The following is a 15,622-nucleotide window of genomic DNA, read 5'->3' as shown; positions in this document are numbered from 1 at the left end:
TTAGTGTTGTATGTAGCAGACGAATAGACCGGCTCGTGCTGTATTAGATGGTTGCCATGGTAGCCGATACGTTTGATATCAAAGATGGCGAGAAAATATAAATATTGCGAACGGAAAATATCTGTCTGTTATTAACTGTATATTTATGTATTTAATTTTCACTTGCTTCAAAAATATTGAGCGTTTTAATAAATCCATGATTACTTTGGGTTTTTTTTCTACTATAAACCGACGTAGCAGTGACGTACCCGTTTCCTTCTTCTTCTCTTGAGCGAAATGGCGGCTGAATATGTTAGGTTTATGTACATTAGCTAACGCAAAACCAATTTAAGACACGATTTTGGTATCTAGGCGCCATAATCGGGTTCCTTCTTTAGTTCTAGTCTAGCAAATTTCTGGGTTGAAGGCGAAGTTCAGAAAGTCAAGCCTCGAAGGAGTTTCACTGTGCCGCACTGTAGGTATTTGGATAGATAAGGAAATCACCCGCCATGTGTTAACAGTAGCCTCTCTGAAGTGGTTATATTTGAGATAAAATGACGCATGCACGTTGTAATAGTGATTATTCGTCTGTTCGACGTTAATTTTGAACCGGGGTTTTAATCTATCACCATGGCTTATAGTAAAAATGAAGTGGTTTACGAATAGCTGTTTATGAATGGTGATCAAATGTAGTTAACCGTCTGGGTTAGGTTTTTACTGCTGTTTTTGTTCAGTTTTTTTTCCTTAAGGAAATACGGGAGAGTGAACTACTTGTCTTACCAGGTAACTAAACTTGCATGCTAAAATAAATGCAGTTTAAACCTTTCTGTTGCAACATGTGATGGTTTCCATACAGATTAATGGAATAAATGTAAACATGAATAAAATAAACAACCTAAAAATACATCCACCAGTGATATTTTTTAAAAAAAGGATTTTTTAACTAAATCAGGTTATGAATGATAGTTGCTCTACCAGATGGGAATAAGGGAATAAAAACGTGTATATTTGCTGTTTGTAAGTCCTGTTCTAAGTCCAGACCTACTTATCATTTCCACCTAAATACTCTTTTATGTATTTAGCGCCATAACATTAGGTGGAAAGTTATGGGGCAGAGAGGAGACTTTATCAGCAAATATACACTTTAAATTGCTGTCATAATTAATGTAAAGCTTGTAAGAATACCTAACTTCATCTCTAATCCCTGTGTTTAGGAGTGAAGCTACCACCACACACAAATTTATGATACTAGGATATCTGCAAGTCGCTTTCAAAGATGTCTGACATTCTAACAAGAGGGTTCAAGGCCCAGCTGACCACAGCTATGGAATCTATTTCGAGGAGAGCCGTGTTTGAGATAATGAAGATTTTTGAAAACACATTGTATGACAATCAAATGGAGCTGGCACAGAAAGGACAAGAGGTCACCCAACTTAAAATAAAGCTACAGACAGCAGAGCTAAAGCTGAAAGAACTTGAGGATGCAAGAGGAAGACAGGTAAAGACGAATCAAATCCAGACGAATCCGTCGCAAACAGAGGTTGAAGTTGTCACTGAAACTCCAGGACAGTCTTCTGAGGTCCCTGAGATTGATTTTGAAGGTATAATTTTAAATGTAGTTACTTCTTTGACTACATTATGACTAAATGACATTTATGAACAAATAGGTGTTACTGTTTATAACCTCCAGGGCAGTGGTGGAGTGCGTGTGCAGAGTTGATCATAATTGATTATTTGATTTAATCTTGGTAGACTGTTGCAAGATTATTTTTACTCAGTAAAACAGTTGCCTGGCTTAACTTTAAGCATGTTTGCAATTTTCGTGCATTGGTTTGTGCAGTACCCGATGACTGGTGTTCTCCTCTGGGCTACGAGACAGTGACCAAACCAGATGAAGTTGTGTGTCCCAGTGTACGACTACGGGCGTTGTCCATACCTCTGTGTCATATTACAATCCCCAAGGATGAGGTATGTAGTTGAAGGTAGAACTGTGGATGTAGCATCCTTAACCACCAGAGAAATCTGCAACTTGACTTTTATGTTTTCAGAAGAGGAAAAAAAACATCTTCGTTTTGTGACGACTTGAGGCTCGCTTACAACGTTTCACAGAAAACTGAAATTTAGGAGTGCAATGATGTGTATACAGCTACATAGTTTGTAAGATGAGAATTTACAAATTTGTTTGGTTATCAAATGTTTTTGATTGACTAATTGTATTTAATAATCATATGAGGTGGCATGCAATGCACACTGGTGCATTATTATTACTTTCACTAAGTGGTGAAAACACATTTTTAAAAATGAAACTAATATAAACAATAGCTAAACCTTTAAATCAAACCGAAATTTACAAATGCATACTGAAATTGTGCAAGTTCACCTAAGATGTTGTGGCTCCTAATGACTTGATAAAAAATTAAAATGTTTACTGCACTCTTCTGTTCTGTTACATCTATTTACTTTACTTATTTACTTTAGCTGAAAACTAAAAGAAACAAATTCTTCAGATGATGTTTGTCTCTTTATGCAAACACAGCTCCATGAGCATTTCGTTTACTTGTAAATTGCCCTGTTAGTCTTTGGAGATTATCATCTATATGTATATCTATATTTTAGGGAGTTCGCTGTGACATTGACTTGAACCAGAGAAGAAAGAGTGCCAGGAGATCCAGTAGAAGTGAGTCTTAATTCTTTCATTTACTATTTCATGCCAGAAGTGACAGCGTGCCTCTGTTTTCCATGTGATAATATTGTTGGTGGGTGTTGTGAGCAAAAGTTTCAGTGAATCATCAGATCTGTTTATAGTTTTCTACTCAGCAGATATTTAATTTTGCCTAATTACTTGTGCCAATTAATGGAGCAGCATGATTAGCTGTCTCTTCAGTGAATCTGTCATCCTGAGGTTGAACTGGAACTGCCCCATACTTGAAATACTATTATTTTTCTGATCTGCACCCTCACTGAGCTCAGTGTAGCAGCATGTGAACCGGTTCCCCATCTATTGTTGGATCTGGTTGGAGTGGCCCTATAACTTGGTGCAACTCTCAAGAGCAGAGACGTGTCACAACAGTGAACTGGGGTGTGCAATACAAAGAAAATCCAATGTGCCCAACCTGGGCAATCAAGCTAAGCAGTCACATGAAGGTGCTTGTCAACTAAAGAAGTTGGCACAATCTAGCTATCAGCGTGTTCACATGAAAGGGTGGGCGTTGACAGAGTGTGACCAGTAAGAAATGCGAACCAGTCTACTGACATCAGGGCAACTGATTTTACAGAGAAAAGGTGAAGATGTTAAGTACATAATACAAGCTGAAAGTAACACATCTCCTAAAGACAAAGCAGCAATTTGAGTTTGCGTGGGTTTAAAGATGTTTGGTCATTAAGACTTAAAAAGAGCTGCTGTGTTGTTATAAAGTTCAACCTATTTGAAGTAAGGATGGAAAATAGGCAAAAATGTTGTCTGTAAGTTAGCTGGGTATCACAGCTCTGTCATTAAGACTGATTAGAATTTGATGGATTCAAATTGCTTGTTCATTAATTTGATATGTAGATGTGCATAAGAGAGTTTTAGATTTTACTGTCTCAGATGCAGCCCTGTGGGGTTGAATGGTCTGAGAGAAAAGAATTTATATAAAAACAGAATTCAAATTTAGGTTTGCTTGCATGTGCTTTTGATTTAAGATCAAAAAGTACAAGAAGGTTCCAAGTTTTAGGATCCTGTATTAATGCTTGTAAAACAATGGGATTGTTGTTTACACTAAATAGAACCAATTGTATGCTAAAATAAAAGATACTTTAAGCTGCTTTCTTAAAAAAAATGCTCAAATAAGTCTCCAAATATACTTGTGTGTACTAATAAATCACAAAGCCTTCCCAAGTAAGCCTTCCCTTATAAAATTTAAGCTGCAGCTCTTCATGTGGATGTGTATTACCAGTCTGCAATCTGGCTGATCTAGGAATAAGAAAGTGTAAGAAATATCACCATTTTCCCCTTCATATTTGCTTATTCAGTGCTCAGCTTGTGATATCAGTTAAATGTTTGCATTAGTTTATTTCAAAATGCAAATGCACAGTTTGGCATATAACATTCATGTTATGTTAAATATTTTTTCCATGTTTTTCTTCACAGTTTCAAATTTAATAGAGAGCAAAAAAACAGGTAAGGACAAAAGATTTCCAGCACATGATCATTGGTTTCAGAACATTAAAAATGATGTGAAACTGTTACTCCATGACATCAAAGAGGAATATCCGGACCTAATTGCTTTGGGACATCATAGACGAAGGAGGAGAAAATTAACAGGACAAAAGCAAGAAAATGAAGTGAAGAGCAGAAGAGGGGAAAGAAAAACTGCATCAACTGAGTCCACGTCCAAAGAACATGAAACAATGGAAAGTGGCAGCAAAAATGCTTACTCCTGCAAGATTTGCAAAAAAGTTTTCGATACAGAATTTGGCCGAGATGTGCACGTACGATCACACAAGACGTGTCGAGGCTGCAAGAAAATCTTCCCATTTCCGAGCACACTGAGACATCATAAACGTAATTGTGCAAAACTCAAGAAATTGTTGGCAGCCAGCTCTGAAGGCAAACCAGCTGATAAAAGAGAAAACCGTACGGCAAGCAAAAAACAGGCCGTCAGTGAAGAGCGCACCCGTTCCTCAAGCAGCAACAACAATAAGGAGGGAAATAAAAACGCGGGAAGGTACCCCTGCACGCACTGCAGCAAGTCATTTGATTTTCGGTTCAAGCTAATAGAGCACATGCGGATTCATACTGGTGAAAAGCCGTATTCATGCAGCATTTGTCAAAAGACGTTCCGCATTGCTCAGTCACTCAGATTGCACATGGTGAAAAGACACAACGACCAAAACACGGAAATAAATGGAGACCTATATTGGACCAAACCTTTAGAAGAGATCGAAGAGAACACAGGGGGTTCAGTTTCTCCCCGCAAACACACGAGTGAGGAAATTGTGCAAAACAAAGAAAGGCTTCAGTCAAAGAAAAGCTCCAGATGGCAAACAATGGGCTTGCGGCACAATCGTGGCTTCATGTGCTTATCCTGTCACAAGGTGTTGAGGAGCAAAATAATCTTGATTGAACACTATCGCATCCACACAGGAGAGAAACCCCTAAAATGCGACAGGTGTCCTGCGATGTTTCGTACTAATGCGCAGCTGTACGTGCACAAAAAGAAGTGCCACTCTCCACCGGCAGCTATCCAGTGCAAGAAGTGTGGGAAACAATTACCCTCACAAGAAGTTTATGACAAGCATGTGTCTAAATGTAAAAATTAGAGGACTAAACCAAAGGACTCCTCTAGTACCACTGTGGACATTGAAACACTGAATTTTGTCTCTGGTGGCTTTAAGTTAAACTGTACTGTTTGTTTGTTTTTGTTTAATACAATTACATGATTGTCTTTCATCTCTGGCATATTTTAAAACAATACATAAAACATAATAATCCACAATCAGGTGATGTATGCTATCAACAAATTGGTATGAAGAAATGTCACTAAACTAAGAGTTACAGTTTTTTTTAATCCACCTAAAACTTTTTTTCACTAATAACATGAAAATACATTTTGGGGTTTAAGCAGTGGTTCAAGCTAGTGCAAATGTATACTAACCCTCAGGAATTTCAGTCTAAATACTTCTAAAGATGTTTTTGGTTTTGTTTGGGTTTGTTTTAAATATATTAAATACCTCATAAATTGGGATAGTTCTGTACTTCAAAAGTTCTGTAAAACCAACATTACCTTAAAGCAGACTTGCACTTTGACCATAATAGTGACTGCAGTAGTTGTGGTAATGGATACTGAAAGATACATGGATCCCTGCTTGCTAAACTCTATTTTAAAGGCTTACCCTCTTGTTCTTGTTTATAACTTGAGCTAAATGCCATTCTTGGTGTTTTGTGTTTAGCTTGTCCTGTTTTTGTCAACAGGAATTTGAGAAATCGCACGACTTGACCTTTCACATCATCCCAAATTGCCTGATGTGCTTGAGTGCTTGAGCTTTTCATGTTGACTGTATTTACTGGAAAAAATCAGTTATTCTAAAGGTTCAACTTGTTTTATATCTGAAAACATTTCATTGTTCTGAGGTTTTGATACCTTTGCAATTTTTATACAGTTCTAAATATATTTTGTACGTTTGTTCACTGTTTTTTGTTTTTTTTGTCCAAGTTTACAAAAATATGAATGTGTTTTACCTTTTTATCTGCTCCAAACCAAATATGTGTTTTTATTTTGGTCGTGTGGGTTTTTCTTTTTAACCTATATGTAATAGGTGATCTTACAAGCCCGTTATACTTTTTCTTTGTAACCGGACTGTAATTACTAGATTGAATCGTTGTCACTTTTAAATAAAACCCCTATTTTATACCTTTTGTCATTTATGTATTTAATATGAATTTAGAGAAGATTCAAATTGCAGCAATAGGGATTTTCGATGAATACAAATGAATGTGCTCTGAACCATTTAGCCTTGTTATCGCGAGACTTGCGGCGGTGATCACGTCGCAGTTACCAACCTGCTAGCTCAAGAAAAACTACATTGAGTGTTGTTTTAATGCTCAGTGAAGATATTTTCCCACCGACTACTGTCGGCCATTACGGTCCTGTGCTTTTGGTCGTTTCTTCTTCAGTTGTGCTGTGAGCTTCAGGGCTGAATAGTAAAGGCTACGCTTGATTGGCTCCCGTGTTTACACGTTAACCGGAGGTAACGTTAGCTAGCTCGGTGTAACGGCACTGAACGCCTTGCCTGGTCACAGCCAGTTTCTCAACGCTAGACTGAAGTTAACTATGTTTATACTCTTCTTCCATACAAACTGGCTTTTTACATTACAGCATATTGCTTGCCATCATCGTGTGTAACACTAGCAGTAGTTTAAGTGATAAACCATATAGGAGTTTTTGTGATTATTATAACATTACTATGAAGCAGTACACATTGTAGATATCGAGTTATAAATGCTGGCAGCTGTTATAAATGTCTGATGGCGTAATGCTGTAAATTGGCTGTTTAGTATGGCAGCATCTCATGGCAGTTCATAGATGCCACGGCAGAGTGTATAGCGGTAGCCACGTCGTCCGTCTACTCCCTCTGGAGGCAAACCACAGAAGAAAACAGCAGTGGCAACCAGCTGTTGTCATTAAAACAGCATCCACAAAACAAAGGACAATGGAGTCTGTGAGGAGCGCTTTCCATGCTCAGCTGGCCACCGTCATGGACTCACTGCTGGCAGCAGCTGTGTGCGAGATAGCCAAGATCTTTGAGAGCAGCCTGTGTGAACAGCAGGCGGAGCTGGCGCAGAAAACCGAGGAGCTCTCCATCCTCCGGTGTAAGCTGGAGAAAGTGGAGAGGAGGCAGAAGGCAAAGGGTGGAGGGAGCGAGGAAGGAGAGATGTCCTCAGGAGACAGAGAGGGCAGCTTGAGGCAACAGACCCTGACAGGATCAGGTATTACAGCTGTCTTTGTCTGATTCAAGCTGGTTCATGAACAACTCAATTTGGTCATCGTCAGGTCATCGTCATCATATCTATATCTGCTCTTCCCGTTATCAGCTCCATTGAACCTGTTGTGTTCATCATTATGTAGACCTATTACCTACTGAATTAGTGCCAGAGATGGTTACAAATTACAGTTCTCTCGCACAGGACTGAATATGGGAAAAGATGTCTCTTCTCATTCTGACCCAGTAGAAGGAGTCAGCCAGAGCCTTGGTAAACTGAAGGAGGAGGTCAAAGGTCAGGATGGAGCTTCAGTAAAGCACGAGGTCAGACCCTCCCCTGCCTCTGTGTCATTCAGAAGTTGCCTGTTTTATTAAACTGCAGCAATTAAGTCTTTATGACTTCTTAACATTCACCTGCTAAACTTTCCCTGCCTTTTCTAAGTCTTATAGCTACATTTTACTTTTTCAATTCAGCGTGCTGGGTCACGGCCTGGCCTGGGGTCTTTCACAGCCCAAGCGCCAGAGAGAAGCCTCGCAGCTGGGGACGAGATGCAGATTGATACCCTGACTGCTACACAAGCTAAGACAAAATGTAACTAAGTCACAATCTATTGCTAAAACAAGAGAAGCTATGAGAATAAATAATCAAAGCGAGAATAATAGTGAGAAGGCTGAAAGTAGCTAAATTGTGGGTGTTTTTTTTTTTCCATATTTCTTTGCAGTATCTCACTGGGATCAGAGCAGTCGTGGTGCAGACCACAGACCCCTTCAGGATCAAGCCTCTGCCCCATTTCTCTCCATCTCCCAGAGTGGGCGCTGCTCCCCCAGACCTGACCCTAGCCTAGCTCAACCAGGTGAGTGGTTACCTGGGTTGGACACCACCCGAGGTGGGGTGTCCAGTCTGGAGAACCTACAGGCAGACACAACCAGCTGCACTGGTGCAGCTAGCAGCAGCTCTGGCACAGATGCGCCCTGCTTCAGGCCTGGTTTTGGCTCAGATGAGACCAGTAACGAAGACGATGACAACTCTTTCCCATTTCTGGACCAGGAGCCTGAGAACCAGAACTCCAACCAGAATGCAGAGAGGGGGGCCCAGCAGGATCAATCCCAAGCCCCACCTGGTGAGTCACTATGGAGACCAAGAGACGAAAGGGGTGGGAGAGCCTCCATGAATAACACCCGGCGAGTCACAAATTTTGGAAACAGAGACCCTCTCCGACCCCAGTCTAATACACAGCTGCTCACTTTACGACACACAAACGCTCTTAGCCACAATCCAGCTTCAAGTGGAGGGAACGGCCGACCTTACACCTGCCCATACTGCACAAAGTGTTTTACGTACCCCTCCCACCAGCGCAGACACCTTTTGCGCCACACAGGAGTCAGACTGCATCCCTGTCAGTTTTGTGAAAAGAGCTTCCTCACTCCCTCTGAGCTCACTGTGCACACTCGCACACATACAGGGGAGCGGCCTTTTGGCTGTGCTCAGTGTGGTAAACGTTTCGCCCGCAGCGGGAACCTGAGAGCGCACCAACGGGACGTTCACATGGGGAAGAGGCCCTTTGCTTGCACAGAGTGCGGAAAGAGATTTGCCCACAGGGGAAACCTTAGGGTGCACAATCACAGAGTCCACCAAGGAGATCCCTACAATATGGATAACCAGTAGGAGCCTGACATAGTCCCAAATCCCATTTAAAAAGATTTTTTAAATTAAAAAAATGGATCTGCACTTTGAATTTCATTTGCACAGTAAAATCTAAAAACTTCTTTGAAGGTTGCCTGTATTAGTGAGCACTTAAAATAGTTTAAAATACTTCATTTTTTTCTTTTATTTGTTTCTGTTTTGAGACAAGTGTTAAATTAATTATCCAAAGTTTAAGCCGCATTTATTGACCCACAGAATCAAAGTTAGTTTCTAAATGTTTTTTTCAGTTTTGACTTATAATTTTGGGTCCCGCAAAAAGAAAGCTTCTTATTTTGCTGTATTGTAAATGAGTAGATGTGATTTTCCAAGAATAAGAAACATTGGCTGCTGATGTGAAAAATGTAATAATAATGATTCTCCAGGCTGACTTTATCTTCCAGTGATGTTCTTCCCTGAATGTGGACAGTTGGTAAATGAATCCAAGCACCTTTTCATTATTTAATGTGACAAAACTCCAAAATAATAATAATAATATTTTTTGTAAAGCGAATAAAGAAAGACTAGTTGGTATTAGCTTAGGACATGTGGCATGCAGAGGTAGGATGGCACATCTGTTTCTTCACATTTGTCCTGTACTGCCTATCTCCTCAAACCATTAAGTTGAATGTATTGTGAAAAAAATGGAAATGTGTTCCTTCAACAAGTCCATAATCATGATATTAAAAAACTGTACTTTCCTTTCATCTTGTTTTTGCAAAGTGAAATTAAACACCGTAGTTATGCATTAACTTGTATTTCTCCTAAGCCTGAAAAATCACTTCACTTCAGAGTTTGGTTTTAGTTTCGCTGCACAAGTCTTTGTCAGACTCTAGGGGGCAGTGCCAACACACAAAAGAGTTATAGAAACAGCTTTGGACAGCTTTGCACATTTTGATAGTGTTGCCCTATATTTCAGATCTTTTTCCCTGATGCACGCACTTGTGTCATCGTGCCATCTCTCAAGCTGTGCTTGTTAGGCAAAATCTAAACGAGAGTACCTCAGCTACTGGGTTTAGGTGCTCAAGACCCAATTTCTCTTTAGCCGTTTGGCTTTAAAAGTGTGCAAAAACAGCAGTTTAATTATTGTCAGGGGGGCCATTCTATTTTTACTCCAGTCCATATCTTCAAAAGATGTGCTGAAAGATTTTGAGCCTTTCATAAAACTATATTTGCATATGCTTTTATGAACAACACCATAATAAGTCCCCGTGTGTGTTTTCTTCTCTCCATATAGTTCCTGAAAAAGTTACTTCCTAATTGTGGAAGTGAGTGGATACAGAACCCAGATGTCTCATTCTATGTAAAATGTTAAAAAGTATTTTTCACTCTTAATTATTTAAGTTAAATCAGAATCCATTAAAACTCGAAATTCTCTGAGTTACTGCCTCTTTCATGTAGCTTAGGGCTGCAAAAAAGACAGAATTTAGTTCTAATAACACAAACTTAAATAACTTTAACCTCAAGCATGTCTTCTTACGCACAAGCCTAAAAATGCCTCAAGTGAGTAGGTTATGTGGAGGTTGATGGGATATTTGTTCGTGTCTCATCTCAGGAGCTGAGTGATGCCTGGCTGACCTCTGTGTATGTATGTATTCCCCAGGCAGCTGAGTCCTTGCTTTGCTCATGGAAAGATTACATTCAGTGACCTCCCATCCCCCAAAAGGTCACCTGTGTCCGTGTCTCCCTCTGGGTTTTGTGCTCACAGTTGTGAAACGAAAAGAAATCCTGACATTTGTAACAAGTGAACAACCAATTCTGAAGTGAAGCTTATAAAGGACAAAGAGAAAAGCAAGCATGAGGAGTTTTGTGTTTTACTTTATTTGTATTTTTGAATTTGTGAGTCAGATAAGGGCCAGTGCGCCTGTGTGAGTGAACTGCTGTTAATGTGAGCCAATTGAACCCCCCTACTGTGTAAAGCTGCAAGCTCTTACGGTCCTTTTCGGGGCATGCAGTGTTTAAGTACTGTATTTATGACTGCAATGTCAAATGGTAAGCCAAATCTATACATAGACTCAATAAAGGGTTGTGTATATGTGCTTGCATCAACAGGCAGTCAGTCACACAGGCTTTGCAGTGTTTTCTGTTTGTATATTTAGTTATGTGTAATCCCCTTTCTGGTATAAGCAGCTTTGCCCCAGTGGGTAAAAGCAACAAATGAACAGCTGAGTAGTCTGGAAAGACTATACAGCATTACTGCTTTAAAACTATGCGATAAAAGGTTTGCATAAAGGCAAAATATATATGCAGATATGCTCTAGACTATAGTGCTCTCTGGCATTTCAGCCCAAGTCTTAATAGCTCCATAGTCCATTTGCCCAGTGATCTGATTGGGTAGAAATTCAATTGCTCTCACAGTTGGCACAGAATAATAACTATATAGTGTCATTATGATTATAGTGTTGCCATTCTATATTTCAGCAGGGATCAGGCCATAATGTGCTCACCATCTTTCAGATTATTTGTCTTTAAACTGCTGTACCTCCAGCCACCTCCCTGCTGTAGGTCCAAAGAGTCATTCCATCATCATCCCATAATCCACCAGGAGTTTAAACGATCCCCCTGACACCCAGTGAATGCGCCCTCCTCCCCAAACATGTCATGCAGATGAAAAAATGAAAAGAATAATTTTCCCCCATTGACATATCAGTCAAATGCAACTGTGGAGGATGTTTATTTTTATAGATGCACTCCTCTCTTTTTCATTTTCAAACATTTTCTTGTTATTCTTATGGTTGTATTTATGTGTTACCAGTTTCTTTTAATGTGTTTCTGTCTGTGTGTACGCGTTTTGAAGCCATGAGGGATTTAGCACTGCCCCAAGGCTGTTCGTAATCTACCCAGTCCCACCACTCCCCAGGGGCTGTGGTTTCATGCGGGTTGCCATTACTGTAGTGAAACCCCCCCTTTAGGGGATTGCAATGCTGTCTCCAGCTCAAGGCACTGAGTTGATCCATCGTCTGCGGACTGTGTTTAAGCACTCACTTAATGTGCTAATAGTGTTAGACTGGGGAGATGCTGAAGAGCTTTTAACTTTCATCAGCTAAAGCTTTGTCTGTTAGAAATGCTGATTTCATGGCTGCTGAGTCGAAATTGTAAAATATTACGTGAGGTTCTGGTGTTTGATAGCAAGAGCTTTTTATCAAAGAGGCTGATGGGATTGTTTCCATAGATAAAGATGATGCCTACATGGAACCTGAACCAGGGTGGGGGACTCAGAGGGTCACAGGTAGTGGACGGAATCTCCTTCGGGCGCTGGGTTTCACTGAGCCTCTTCACATGCTGGGGTCACAGAGCGTGATGGAGGAGTGGAGTGGGACTACATTATCTTTCCCTTTTTGGAGTTCCTGTGTGTGTGTATGTGTGCGTGAGAGTCTGCACGATTGAGTGTGTTCTCCATAGGCTGTTCTTGGGTTGCTAAGCAACTCTGTGTCTGCACGGTGAAGTGGGGGTGGGAAGGAAGAGAAGCACCAGGTCAAGAGAGGCAGACATAAGCGTCGCTGCTTCTGATTGGATCTACCAGTGCTCCTGATGAATGATGCTGATTGTTATCATATTGGCCGGGTGTAGGCCTGAATCATGTTGGGATATCAAGGTCCATCACCTCCCTTCTTCAGTCATTATCTCTATCAGTATCTGATTCAGATACAGTCCGTTCACCTGTGAGTTTGTGTGTATAAAAAGTGTGTTTTTACTTGAATTAACACAGGTACAACCACACTACACAGTTTAATCTAATACATAGGTCTTAATTCCCCTAATGTCACATTTTAGATACAAGTGTTTCACGTTTGCAAAAGCAAAAACAGGAGGAGAGAAGAGAGAGTTTAGCGATTCAGTTGTTTTTGATCTATACAGGAAATGTTAGGAAAGGATGGGCACGGGGACTATTTTATAGTTTCCTTTCCATACTCACAGATAACTAACCAATTTTGAGTTAAACAAAAATCAGATATTCAGGCAATTCCCCTAAATGAAAATACCAAACTAAATAATGAACCTATGTGGGAAAATTTGGGGTGTTTTTCTTGAACAGAGACTGACTTTTAAAAGCAATGTGGTCATTAACATTACTCTGATGTAACCTTTGTAATTAGGGGTTTTGTTGTTTATTGGATGGCTTCTGCAAGTAAGGTGTCCCACTTTATATGGGGCTACAAAGCATTTCTGTCATTTGTCCCAGATCAAACATGCCTCACGAGAAACGTGTTGCTCCTAAGGAAACATGCATCCAAACTGAGACCTCAGCAAAAAGTACCTGAGAAAACAGTTTTAACACGTATTGCAACAGAAGAAGGGACTGCATGCGTGTGTAAGAAGATTTTCACATAAGATCATAATAACAAATGTGCATTTGTGCATATTTAACCTGCTTATATGAGACATATGACATATATCCCATCCATATTTAGCTTCTTGAGGTCTAGCAGTCTATTAGCGGGTGTCCTGTGCAATGAATATTGCATCATGTGTGATTCAGCAAATCAGATCTAAACTGTTTACTTCATTTCAGCTAATTCTGTTGTCTCCCACTCACAATCTAATATCCAGGTTGTGATCACTTCAGTCTTTCCTCAGAACAATGTTATATCTTGTCCTTGTCTTACTCACTAGAAATGGCACTAATAATTTTTCATGCCTCCTTCACTTGGATGTTTTGAATAATATTAACAGAGTCTGCAGGGGTGTCCCCACCGTTTCTACTGAAAGAGATAGTGAGAGGACACAAAACAGCTCAGATTCTCTGTGTAGGGCAACGAGTCCAATTAAGGGAGGGAATGATGGGTGGTCACGCTCTTCTGTTACCAAGGTTACAGGATGGGTCCAAAGCCAAGCCTTGACAAAAGGCACCGTCTCTACAGACAGAAGAGAGACCCAAGGCCACACAGCCAGGTCCAGGGTCAGGCAGAGCATGGAAACAAGGAAAAGCTGGACTTTAAATTTACTGCAGCTAAACAAAACTGCTGTAAGTAAGGTGATAATGATAATTACTGTGTGTGTGTTTACTCGTGTTTCCACCTGTTGTAATGATTTGTTTTTCCAACCATAAAAAGTAAACAAGAGGACACTGTAAAAAGTGTTTTAAGCTCTATTATACCTGTTCTTTTATTTTTCATTAATTTACTAAAAGTTCTGACTTTAATCTTAGAATCCTGAGACAAAAGTCAGAATTCTGAGAAAAAATGTCAGAACTTTGACACCCAGTGTACGCTTTATTAGAAAAAAGTCAGAATTCTGAGATTAAAGTCAGAATTCTGGAAAAGAAGAAAAAAAGACATGCCCACTTTTTTTCCCCAGTGGCCCGAATCCTCTTTCGTAATTTTGAGCTAGATAAATTCCTAAATTTACTTAATGCTTAAATGTTCTCTTTACCATTATAGGGAAAATTGCACTGTTGAGGCACAAACAGTTACCTTACATTGGTTGAAAACAGAAGGACTTTGTCACATTTACAAGAATAAAGGTGATTAGTAGTAGTGCCAAAGTTTAGTTTTGCAGTTCGATGCTTTTCATTTGCAGCTTTATAATTTCTCACATCAATTCCTCTTTTGGTCTTGTCATAAGTGCTGTGGCAGGGTATTACTAAAGGTTAATACTTACCCTACTTTTGGATGAGGTCTGTGTAAGCACAGTAGTCCCGCCAACCTGTTGTAGGGACAGCCAATCAGAAGGAATTTGGAATAAAGGTAGGGAGGCTTTAAGGGGAGAGGATCTAACGTGTCTCCTTTTACACAGTGAATAAACCGAAGGGCTGGAAATTCCCAGTTTCAGGGACTCTAGCAGAGTCATGATCTAAAAATGCCATTAGTCCACTATAATATGTACAGGTAGTTATACCTATGCATGGGGAAAAAAGGGGTTTGTGGTATATTTTATGCTGGCAGGGGGCACAGAGAAGGTCAGATATGGCAGCAATGTGTGGCGCATTGCTCATCATTGGTAAGTGGTGGGTGGGGGAGGGCAATGCTGGCAGTCTTGGAGTAAGTCAGATAAACAGCTCTTCTTGTTCACTGGGAAGGGGGAAGGTTAAATCCTGGTGGCAGACAGCCAGCACCAGTGATGACACCAACTGTCACTGGCAGCCCCTCACTCCCTGCTGCTGTGCTAACTCCACTGTCTGTGTGTGTGTGTGTGTGTGTGTGTGTGTGTGTGTGTGTGTGTGTGTGTGTGTGTGTGTGTGTGTCCACTCGAGCATTGGTGTGTGAACTGAAGTGCTATTTCCTTTAGCGTGTGGTCATTTTTGATCCCCCGGAGTAAGGATGGGTAATATGGTTGATAAGCGCAAGTGGAACAGCTGTTTAATGAATCCCCACAACTCTGTAGAACAGCTCATCTGAAGCATTTCATTCATGCTTCATATTTATTTATTTATTTGGTACTTTTCTTACTGGGCATTACTGTGCTTTGCTGTTTGGCTACTGTGTTAGTAGTGTGTCAAATCATTTGTCCAGCACATTTGCTCAGACAACTTTGTTTACACTGTCTGCAGCTTATAGTAGA

General features: G+C 40.2%; 1 protein-coding gene across 3 annotated transcripts; it reads left to right on the top strand.

Annotated features, from left to right (window-relative positions):
* The first annotated feature begins 6 nt into the window (after positions 1-6).
* Positions 7-10,937, top strand: LOC147338064 (uncharacterized). Of its 3 annotated transcripts, XM_086315059.1 has the most exons (9): positions 7-762; positions 1,194-1,580; positions 1,820-1,947; positions 2,596-2,656; positions 4,109-4,138; positions 7,646-7,764; positions 7,915-8,032; positions 8,163-8,294; positions 8,489-8,630. In XM_086315059.1, the coding sequence occupies exons 2-9, from the start codon at positions 1,256-1,258 to the stop codon at positions 8,494-8,496; spliced, it is 921 nt and encodes a 306-aa protein (XP_086171185.1). In that variant the 5' UTR covers positions 7-762; positions 1,194-1,255; the 3' UTR covers positions 8,497-8,630. The 3 variants fall into 3 exon arrangements, with proteins under 3 accessions (XP_086171185.1, XP_086171169.1, XP_086171177.1); XM_086315043.1 differs by having other exon boundaries at positions 8,163-10,937; XM_086315051.1 differs by lacking the exons at positions 7,646-7,764; positions 7,915-8,032; positions 8,163-8,294; positions 8,489-8,630 and adding an exon at positions 4,223-6,371 and having other exon boundaries at positions 9-762.
* Positions 10,938-15,622: the final 4,685 nt, after the last annotated feature.

This window comes from Aulonocara sp. 'chitande type north' Nkhata Bay, linkage group LG2 (assembly GCF_057382095.1).
Source record: "Aulonocara sp. 'chitande type north' Nkhata Bay isolate Kocher_YH1m ecotype deep benthic linkage group LG2, A_spYH_male_GT1.1, whole genome shotgun sequence".
NCBI classification, from domain to species: domain Eukaryota; kingdom Metazoa; phylum Chordata; class Actinopteri; order Cichliformes; family Cichlidae; genus Aulonocara; species Aulonocara sp. 'chitande type north' Nkhata Bay.
The sequence above is the reverse complement of the archived record's forward strand: the minus strand, read 5'-3'. Positions and strand labels throughout refer to the sequence as shown.

Excerpts from the sequence above, each read along its gene's own strand:
- LOC147338064 (XM_086315043.1), top strand. The coding sequence starts at position 1,256 with ATGTCTGACATTCTAACAAGAGGGTTCAAGGCCCAGCTGACCACAGCT. Across the intron at positions 1,581-1,819 it reads CCCTGAGATTGATTTTGAAG|TACCCGATGACTGGTGTTCT; the intron begins GTATAATTTTAA and ends TGGTTTGTGCAG. Across the intron at positions 8,033-8,162 it reads TACACAAGCTAAGACAAAAT|TATCTCACTGGGATCAGAGC; the intron begins GTAACTAAGTCA and ends ATTTCTTTGCAG.